At 47.7% G+C, this 10,579-nt stretch overlaps 1 protein-coding gene across 1 annotated transcript; it reads left to right on the top strand.

The window, feature by feature from the left end:
* Nucleotides 1-38: 38 nt before the first annotated feature.
* LOC121198659 (calpain-15-like) lies at nucleotides 39-10,168 on the top strand. Its single transcript, XM_041062934.1, has 14 exons — nucleotides 39-180; nucleotides 553-678; nucleotides 1,741-1,928; nucleotides 3,924-4,992; nucleotides 5,238-5,446; nucleotides 6,030-6,213; nucleotides 6,332-6,555; nucleotides 6,668-6,793; nucleotides 6,943-7,095; nucleotides 7,258-7,419; nucleotides 7,601-7,821; nucleotides 8,282-8,427; nucleotides 8,707-8,885; nucleotides 9,110-10,168. Exons 3-14 carry the CDS (start codon nucleotides 1,768-1,770, stop codon nucleotides 9,285-9,287), a joined length of 3,012 nt encoding a protein of 1,003 aa, XP_040918868.1. The 5' UTR covers nucleotides 39-180; nucleotides 553-678; nucleotides 1,741-1,767; the 3' UTR covers nucleotides 9,288-10,168.
* Nucleotides 10,169-10,579: the final 411 nt, after the last annotated feature.

The following is a 10,579-nucleotide window of genomic DNA, read 5'->3' as shown; positions in this document are numbered from 1 at the left end:
TGTCCCGTCCTGAAAATGTCCCTGGAGGAGAGAGCTGTCGGCGGCGGGATGAAGGAGAACCGCGCCAAGCTGAACACGCTCAGGCCGACATTAACAGGAAGCGGCTTTCAAAATAAAAGACAGAACTGCCGTGTGGCTCGGAAACACTCGTGATTGCAGGGACACCCAAACCTGTCTGTGGTAAGAATAATGGAAAAAAAATACACATTTACTGATCATTTACTGTCAATTAGTTTATTAATCAACTACCTATTATCAGGTAGTTGATCAATCAACTAATTGTTTCAGTTTGCTCAGCCCTGGTCCGGTTAGCTGCAGTTCTGCTCATCACACATCAGCTCAGCATGTGAAGTGTTTGATCAACTGCAGCTTCCTTTGTTTGAACGCCGGTTTTCACAGTTTGGCTAATCATTATTTTCATTTTAGGTTAATCAGCAGATTCTTTTCTCTGTATTCTCTCACTTCAGAAACATTACAACTCATCTTGGTTAATTTGGATTTTATTTTGAATGAAGTGACAGGAAGTGTTTGTTATTGATTGTGACTTGACAGTGATGGTGAGGAGAGCGGTGGTGACTGTGCATATGGGTGCTAAATGAAAGAGGATGCATGGAGGTCTCCGACAGCTGGCCGGCGTCTCCGTCCCCTTCGTGCACAGCCCGTCCTGTCTGCAGTCAGGTGAGTCCAGGTCCTCACAGCGCTGCGGGTTGTTTCCATGTCCTTATGCTGCTCTGCAGTTTCTAATGCAGCCACCAGCTGTACTGCAGGTGCACCGGGTTACCTAAAGTCTATGTGAAGTTCAGCACCAGCAGGGAAGCATCTGCATTGAGGTACAGGGGAACTCACGTGGATGGAAACCACAGGAAGCAGCATTCACTCAGTTTGAATTGTTCAAATTTGAATCTTTAATGTATTGATTGTTATTTTTCACTCGGGGACAGAGACGCTGACAGATCAGACAAAGAAGGACACAAATACCATGAGAAGTCAAATTTTGAGAATACAAGAAGTGGATTGGTAGAGAACAGAGAACATGTCCTCTGATCAGTGTCTCCTCATCCTGAGCTTTCAAACTGAGAGCTCCTGCTCATCAGACGGATTTCAAGTCCTTGTTCAAGGACAAAACTGTAGAGAGAGCAGGGAGGGAGCTGAAGCAGACTGAGCCGCGTATGACATCTGTACGTAGCCTCTGTGAGTCAGACTCACCGCCTGAGCAGTGTCGGCCTCTGATGTTTCTCTGAATATGTTTTTTTTTCCTCTTTCTTTTCCCTGTGCCAGAACGATCAGCTGTAAATACCACGGATTAGAACACAAGCTGCAGTTTGAGGTTAACACAAGTATCATGAAGAAAACCCTCTGATGTAGATTTGTCCAGTTTTCTATCATCACATTACGAATGCTGGGTCGTCAGACTGTGCTTTGGTGATCACATATTTATCACAGGACTCGTGAAAACTCTGAGCGAGATCAGGTGGTGTAGGATGCTTGTGAGTTTTGGAGCTTTTGATCGTATAACATGATCTTCTTCAGCAGATGGAGTTTGCCCAGTGGTCATGAGCTGAAAAGTCGAGATCAGTCTTCACAATCTACACAATATAAGAAGCTGGAAACAGAACATTTGGGATTTTTGTTGAAAAAAATGATGATTAACGATTGATCAGTTCAAACAGATGACGTCCAGTTCGATTCAGTATCTGTCACAGTAGATGCCGACTCTCCCGCTGCCTTCTGCTCTTTCAGGGCCTTTCCACTTGAGCCAGCAGCACCATGGGAAGTTCCACCTCCTCCCTTGTTGAAGAGGGTGAGGGTGAAGGTGCCCCCCGGGGTGCAGCTCTGCCCCCCTCCCCCATCATGGGGTGTCTGAGGAGCAGCCAAAGCACCTTCATCCCTCGGCAGCTTCCCAGACCCGGCAGGCACAGAGAGCGCAGGTGAGAGACGCCCCGACATCCCAGCACCTTAGATGCTCTCAGTCCGTGAACCAGGCACAATTCATGTGGTGAGAAAATAGTCCAAGTTCCAGGGGAGTCAAGAAATTCCAAATCTAAACCGTCACGGTCCTGAAGGAGAATCTGAGGAGCAGGAATAGTTTGATATTTCAGGGATTCTCTGAGGAAGCTGGTGAACATGCAGACAGGTGCACAGTGAGTGACGTTCTGTGAGGTAAATGTACGATGTGATCCATCTGTAAAACGCTGCAGAAAAACCTTTGATTTTCTTAGTTAAATATTTGAGATGAGTTCACAGAGTTTCTTTAAAATCTGAGAGGCGCTGTCACATGACCAGGGCTCAGCCCAGTCAGGACAGACACATCTGAGACCCTGAAGTGATCTGAAGTGATCTGAAGTGATCGGCAGGAAGAGGCTGAAAACTCATCAATCTTTGTGTAAAAAGTAAAAATGATGATGATTTATTAATCATATTGCACCAGTGCGATGGCTGAATGGAGCAGATATTTAATTTATATTCTGCACTCGAGTACGCTGTCATGAATTTTTCATGAATCAGTCGATATGAAGTTAAAGCCCAGGCTTCCTGAGTATTGTTCAAATCTATACGTATTAATTATTACCCCATCTCTGTCTAATACACTGTCTGCAGTCTGTCCAGTGTAAGTCCTCTCTGCTGCCACACTGTCCCAGCCTTCCTCAGACTTGGTGCCAGCAGGAGTCAAGTTACTCACTGACAGGAAATGTAAGGCTGGCAGGGAAATCCCTGGCGATCGGACCATAGACGATGGTCTGGAAATGCACACATGAGCTTTGCAAAGGGAATTCAGATCTGCAGATCATTCTACGCGACGTCTGATGCATAGAGATCAAAATACCCTTTAAAAGTCACGTCTGAAAAAATAAAAAATACAATATAAAAAACATTTAAATCTAAATTATGTGCAGAAAAGTCTCCAAATATCACGTGTACTTGTTTAGAGAAACAAAATAAATCACTTAAAAGGTATTTTAAGTACATTCAGTAGGATGCGGTGAAGGTGATGCAGGTAGGTGTAACACCTGAGCCTTAGAGGCAGTTTGCTCTGCAGTAACCTGCCCAGGTCGGGCTGTGCAGGAAGTTTCAGGCTTGATGCCAAGCTACTTAGAGCGCTGCTAGAAAATGTGGGACAGCCTGCACACAGACGTCCCACTGGCTCCTCCAGTCTACGTGTCTCCATGGATGCCACAACACAGATAATCTGTTTTACAGCCGAGGCCTGTGAAGACAATCAGAACATGAATTGTAGTGTGTGTGTGTGTGTGTGTTGTTGTTGTTACTCAACACTGTGGAGATGTGTGGACTGAATCCTCTGCACATACTCTGAACCCTGTGGTGTGATCAGTCTCTGTGAGGCACCACGCTTTCTGTTTTAACTGTAGTGCAGCTTCTTGTATCATTTCCATATTCATGCATTTTAATTTCCTCCCCCTGAGCCTCCACAGAGCCCAGAAAACTGTTAACGCACCCGTTTATATTTGGAGTTTTCCCTCTTTTTCTCAGGCTCTTTCTGCCTTTGCTGCTCTGGGATTTCAGCCGAACACACTTCTCATACTTTGGCATTACACTCGCTAACAGCTGATACGTGTGGTGGTAATAATCAGTTATTTACTGCTGAAATCAATTCAAGCAACAAAGCTCAGACTGAAGAAAAGAGTTCACATCGGAGAGATGACATTTACATTAAGATAAACATGTTAAGATAAACTAATATATGTGAGAAGAAACTAACTCAACATAATAAAATCCAGGATGTGTCAGTAACATGCAGCCTACAGGAACCATACTAACATTTTAATATTGTGTTAGATATGATATGTGTGCAGTGTAAGTCATTTACACAGTCAGTGATGTGTTAAATACATAACATAAACTTTGAGCCTGTAATAGAATAAAAATGAAATCCAGGTCCTGACTGTGAAGTGCTTTCTCTCCAGTTTCTCCTCTGGTTCGATGCCCATGCAGAGGAGCCAGTGGGCTTGTGGCTGCTGTACTTTCCTGAACGCAGCCGGTGCCCCCCGCTGCTCCATCTGTGAGGCCCCCCGGCGAAGACCCGACACCCGGTGGATGTGGCGCGGGACCAGCAGGGAGGACGGCCGTTGGTCCTGCCCACGCTGTACGCTGGCCAACTCCCCTGACAGCCTGGCCTGCTCTCTCTGCGGCTACACCAGAGCGCGGGACTCCTCTGAAGACCAGTCCCGACCTCAGCGCTCCAGCAGCTGCTCCGGTCCCCTGAGGCCGTCCTCGACTGAGCCGTGCAGGCAGCAAAGCCAGAAACAGCTGGAAGATGCAGACAAGCTGAGCCTGGCTTGGGACTGTTTGAGGTGCACTCTGCAGAACACCCCTACCTCCATGTCCTGCTCTGCTTGTGGGGGACCACGCAAACTGTCCCTCCCCCAAATCCCTGCTGAGGCCTTGCTCATGCCTGAGGTCTGCGAGCAAACAGGAGCACAGCAACCGGAACCTGCAGCGGGGGCGCTTTCACTTTCCATATCAACCAGAGGAGAGTGTTCCCCAGTGGAAGCTTCGTATCCGAACACACACTCCTCAGCTCTCAGTGCGTCCTCTGCGGGTCACAATAATCCAGTTCCCTGTAGTCGCAGAGAAGTGCCACCTCCAGATGTTTCCCTCGGTCAAACACATAACGTCAGTCCTTCTCCTTCAACACTCGCTGTTTCACATCTGCCGGCCCAACCTGAGCTGCTGCCCTGCAGGCGGCTCAGCATCCTCAAAGAGGAAATGTCACCTGCATCAGACGCCTCTGGATCGTTTCCGCCTCTGTCCGTCAACAGGACAGAAGAGTGGTCGTGTCCGGCCTGCACTCTCATCAACAAGGTCAAAGCCAAACACTGCCTGGCCTGCCACACTCCTCAGCAGCAGGCCGCACAGCTTAAACCGGCGCTGTCCCCGAAGAGGAAGGAGAGCATGCTGGTGGAGGCGCTGCGACAGAGCGACGAGGGCGAAGCCAAAGAGCTGTGGGAGAACATCGTCAGCTTCTGCAGAGAGGTGTGTATACGACACAGACTCAGACTCAGAGCATGAGCTGAGATCACGTTTCCAAGGTGAACCTTTAAACTGACTGTTCAGTGATGCAGGAGACATCGTGTGTCCATCATGTGTCCATCATGTGTCCAGAGTTAAACTTTATATTCAGAGGTTCTGGGAGGTGATACTTGTATATTGTGTGTTGTGTTTTTGTGTCTGTAACACACCGGAGGTTCAGCAGTTTGTGTGACTTGACTCTGTTTCAGAACGCAGTGACATTTGTGGATGACAGTTTCCCTCCGAGTCCAAAGTCCGTGGGCTTCCCGGTGGACGACAGCGTCCAGCATCGGGTCAAAAAGTGGCTTCGTCCCCATGAAATCAGCTGCAGCAACTTCAGAGACCGTGCGATCAAGTGGTCTGTTTTCCGCACGCTTCGCCCCTCTGACATCCTGCAGGGACTTCTGGGTAACTGCTGGTGAGAGAAAACACAAGCGTCTGGAATCAAAATGAGAAAGAAAAAACATTTCACCTGTCAGTTGTTATGTTGTGGCCTGTAAATCTCCACACACCATAACAACACTGATTTATCTATTTATAAATAATGATATTAATCATTTATAGAAGTTCGTTAAAATCAGGAGTAAAACAGAAACAATAACAAACAAGGTTAAAAGTTTTAAAGACAAGTTTTAAAATAAGAGCGATTTAAAAGAGGAAGCAGAGCTGGTCTGCCTGCTCTCCTCCTGCACGACCTTCTACCGCCGCCGGGTCCCGGCTCGAAAGGCTCGGTCTCCTCTGGTTTTGAGCCTCGGCCTGAAAATTACTCACAGACCTCTACTGAGTGTTTGAAATATTGCAGGAAGAAGCTGAACAACACGTGGATCTATGATAACAGTTTCTCATAGGAATAAAGATTAGAGGTTTCTAACACAACCCTCCAGCACTGTTTAAATGATGTTACTCTTAAACACTGTGACGCCGAACGGTTGCTGCACTGTATGAAACTCCAGATGGATCCAGCGCAGCTTGTCTGCTCTCCTGAATGTTTTGGAGCACAGGTTCCTGAGTGCCTTGGCTGTTCTGGCTGAGCGTCCCGAGCTGGTGGAGAAGGTGATGGTGACCCGCTCGCTGTGTGCGGAAGGAGCCTATCAGGTGCGTCTCTGCAAGGACGGCTCGTGGACCACCGTGTTAGTGGACGACATGCTGCCCTGCGACGAGAACGGCCACCTCCTCTTCTCTCAGGTCGAACATTCACACTGTCTGAACAGTACCTCCAACCCCCGCCCTGCCCCCCCAACATATGATTTGTTAGCCGTGGTACAGGAGATAATTACTTACCCATAACTTCTCTTAAATCCAGGCCCAGAGGAAGCAGCTTTGGGTGGCTCTGATAGAAAAAGCTCTGGCCAAGCTCCATGGTTCCTACTTTGCTCTGCAGGCAGGCCGTGCCATTGAGGGCCTGTCCACGCTGACCGGGGCCCCCTGCGAGTCGCTGGCCCTCCAGGTCAGTGCCACCAACCCTAAGGAAGAACACGTTGACACAGACCTCATCTGGGCCAAAATGCTGAGCTCCAAAGAAGCAGGGTGAGTGTCAGGGGACGTCTCTGAGGGGACTGAAGCAGTCTGAGCGAAGCTAGTTTCTGATCCCGGTGTGTTCGTGTTATTTGATCAGTCCTAACTCTCTGTGTGCTGCTAGTTTCCTGATGGGGGCGTCTTGCGGAGGAGGCAACATGAAAGTGGACGACACAGAGTACGAGTCTCTGGGTTTACGCCCGCGACACGCTTACTCTGTCCTCGATGTCCGAGACGTAGACTCTCACAGGTGAAGAAGAACCAAGTCTGTTTTTGTTGAACAAACTTTCCCAGGAAATGCACGGGTAGTCTAACTGTGCTGAGGTGGGGGTGCTGAGCTTGCAGCTCCGCGGCTCTGCACTGTAACTATAAAACACAACCTCCTGCCACCTGTTTCAGATTGCTGCAGCTGAGGAACCCGTGGGGTCGGTTCTCGTGGACCGGACCCTGGGCCGACGACTGGCCAAACTGGCCTCCACACCTGAAGAGGGAACTGTGCGCCCAGCGGGCCGAGGACGGCCTGTTCTGGATGGACTTCTGGGATTTCATCAGGTACATGAGGAGTAACAGTTAGTTAGCTGGTTGGTTGATGCATGAAAATGTTTGCATTAATAGATCAAAAATATATTCAGCCAAGGGAACGGTGAAGTGCCATATTGTGTAGTGTGTGTTTGTGTGTTCACATGTCTGTGAGTGTGTGTTTGACCCCGGCAGGTACTTTGACTCAGTGGACATCTGTAAGATTCATTCAGACTGGCAGGAGCTTCGGGTCCCGGGTGTTTTCCCCCGAGGAGCCGACGTTCCGGTGACGGTGGTGTCTGTCACGGTGCTGGAGAGAACGGCTGTAGAACTGGCTCTGTTCCAGCAGGGCAGCAGGTAGGCCCACATCCACGCTCCAACCTGTGGAGCTTTAAGACGGAGGCCTTTGTTCTACACATGTAAATGTCTGGTGTTGTGATGGAGCTATGAACAGGTGACATCTGAAATGCAACCTGAGCCATAGGTATCTCCACAGGTTAAAGTCCACGTCCTGAACTTTCCTCCTGTGTCTCCTCAGGCGCTGGGACACAGCAGAGAGCCACCTGTTGGATCTGTGTGTGCTGGTTTTCCGGGTCGCCTACGACAGCTCCGGGACTCTGACGCTGGGTCGTCTGCTGGCTCACAGCCGACGCTCGGTGAAGAGGTTTGTGGGATGCGACGTCATGTTGGAGCCGGGCGAATACGCCGTGCTCTGCTGCGCCTTTAACCACTGGCACAGCACCATCACTGAGGAGACAAGTAAGCATCAAGTAACTCTGACATCAGGCTGATTTCCAGCAGTGAGGCTGGTTTTCTGTGTCCTGAATCAAACTTAGGACATGGAAATAACGCCGGGTTACATCAAACTGCATCTACACAAGTAACAGACATGCAGCCCGAACGCATCTATGACATACACCAGACCACAAAACCTTTAACATGATTATTTATGTAAAGATCAGCAGCAGCTGAAGTGTTTCTGCAGCTGCACCTCATGAACAGCACCAGCCTGTAGATGGCGAACTGGTGCTGCTCAGTCAGGATGAGGAGAATGTCTGAAAAAGAAAATCTACCAAACCTACATCAGCAGCGTGCAGCCTTTAGTTTCAGGCAGCACGTCTCAGAAGGTGTGTGCAGAGTAAAAGAGAAGGATCTTTAACTAAAGTCCAAAAGGTCACATGATCTGAATCTGTTAAGAGTCTCTGTTGTGTGTTTTCAGCGAGCTGTGGCAGGTCAGAGGCGCCCAGTTACATGCTGGCTGTGTACAGCTCCAGACTTGTGATGGTGGAGCAGGTAACAGCCTCCAGCACCACCATCGCCGACGCCATCATCCAACTGACAGAAACCAAAGGAGAGAGACACGAGGTAAAGCTGCTGCCGCTCAGTCCTCATCGCTCGGTCTGAAATTTAGTCACATTTACAGAGTGGTTGTGTTCAGGTGGTCACAGGATCGCTGGTGAATCCAAACTATATCTGTAAAATCACACATTGTTCACTTAACTCACATGAACTAACATGAAATTTACCACTGTGTTCCTGAACGCATCATGAAAGGCCTTCCGTTGGATTTGCTCTCTGCCTGCATCAGTTCATTTCATTTAACGTTTGTTAGAGTTTCATTCCTGAACCTGCTGTGTGTGTCAGGGTCGGGAGGGGATGACCTGTTACTACCTGACCCACGGCTGGGCGGGGCTCATCGTCATGGTGGAGAACAGACATCCCAGGCACCACCTGCACGTGTCCTGCGACTGCAGCGACAGCTTCAACGTGGTGTCGACTCGCAGCAGCCTCAAAACCATCGACAGCATCCCGCCTCTGCACAGGTTCGCCGCCACACACACATCAGAGCTGAAGCCAACGGTCCAGGGAAGACACACAAACTTTGCTGGTTGTAGTGTTTAATATTATTAGAAACCAGAACTGAAGGTGTTGTAATGTTTTCCATGAGAAACAGATGAAAGTCCAGCGTTTCACTCAGTCTCACTTTCACACTGATGGAAAACAGTTAAAATAATGAATTTTTAAATGAATTTCACTTCCCTCTCAGACAGGTGCTGGTGGTTTTATCCCAGCTGGAGGGCAATGCTGGATTCTCCATCACACACAGACTGGCTCATCGGAAAGCTGTCCAGGCTTCTCTGGGGAACTGGAGTCCCTCAAAGGCAACACACAGCCCTGCTCTGAGTCCAGAGACCGCAGGTCTGCACCAGCCTCGTCCCCTCTGACTGCAGAGGGGGAGCTCAACCAGGAATCAGATCTGTCTCATTTGACTGTTTGACGGAAAACAGGTATATTTCCCAAAAAAGACAGACTCAGGTCACATGTGTCCGGGTGCTGTTGTAGTTCTACAAACATTTTTGAGAGTCAGAGCTGCTGTGAGACAGAAACATACTCATCTTATAACTTTTCAGAATTAAATGTTGCTTCTTCCATCTAAAGTCAAACCTGTGCCACATATCAGGCTTGAACAGTGACTGACAGCCCAGGTGCTCCCTCAGTTAAACAGCAGCTGACGTACACTGATGCCGGGGCGTCGGGCCCCTCAGGTAGTAGCATCGGATCAGGCGACAGACCAGTGTATGGATCCCTTCACACAACAGGTCCGTTCATTTATTTGTGTCTTGTGAGCAGCTCTGCCTCTGAGAAATGTCTGTTCCACAAGCAGAAGCTGCTCATCACTTCACAGAGATGAACAACGTTTAGAGAACACGTGATGCACTTTACATTTCAGATCACAGGATGGTCTTCAGGTCCAGACTGTCTTTACTGCACTGGTGATAGATGAACAGAACCTGGTGTTTATTCTCCTCTGTGTTATTCAATCATACTGCACATTTGTAACATGTAGGATGTTTAAATAAAGCATTTTAGTTTAGAGATACAGCAGAGACTCGCTGTGTGATTGCATTAGCACTTTATGAACTTTTAACTATGCTGGATTCTCGTGGTGTTTTATTTTAAAGGAGATGTTTTAAATATGCACAGTGAATACAAATATTTTCTGCTCATGAATCCAAAACCACCATTGTGTTGTTAGAGAGGAGATAAAAACTATGCAAATGTTTGAAAGCTGTTATGATGCTTCGTCTATTAAAATGTGTATAGCTCTTTATCTTTGGCTTACCTCTTATATTTGCAGTTAAGATAGAATTTAAGGAATTTTGACGTGATTAGTGTTATATTTAACATTTAGGTGTGACCTTCACTGTATTCTTTACATTCAAGCAGTTAAAACAAATAATAATATTAAGATGCGAGAGCCCACTTATGTATGTTAATTCACTCAGAAGGAAATATCCATAAACAGTGAAACCAGTTAAACTACGTCCATAGTGTAACGTTTGACTCCTGACACGTTTGTGAATGTAGTGTGAAATTTAGCCATAATTAAAAAACATTCATAAAGGTGCAATTATTTTCCACAATAAAACATTTTGTCCACGAGGAAACCTTTTAAAAAAAAAAAAAACTATTTTTCAAAATAAAAGCAACACTTCCCCTGTCGTTGGGCGTGTCT

This window comes from Toxotes jaculatrix, chromosome 18 (genome assembly GCF_017976425.1).
Source record: "Toxotes jaculatrix isolate fToxJac2 chromosome 18, fToxJac2.pri, whole genome shotgun sequence".
Lineage (NCBI taxonomy): Eukaryota > Metazoa > Chordata > Actinopteri > Toxotidae > Toxotes > Toxotes jaculatrix.
The sequence above is the reverse complement of the archived record's forward strand: the minus strand, read 5'-3'. Positions and strand labels throughout refer to the sequence as shown.

Coding starts and splice junctions, on each gene's coding strand:
- LOC121198659 (XM_041062934.1), top strand. CDS start 1,768: ATGGGAAGTTCCACCTCCTCCCTTGTTGAAGAGGGTGAGGGTGAAGGT. Junction 4,993..5,237: donor TCGTCAGCTTCTGCAGAGAG/GTGTGTATACGA, acceptor ACTCTGTTTCAG/AACGCAGTGACATTTGTGGA. Junction 8,886..9,109: donor AGCATCCCGCCTCTGCACAG/GTTCGCCGCCAC, acceptor CTTCCCTCTCAG/ACAGGTGCTGGTGGTTTTAT.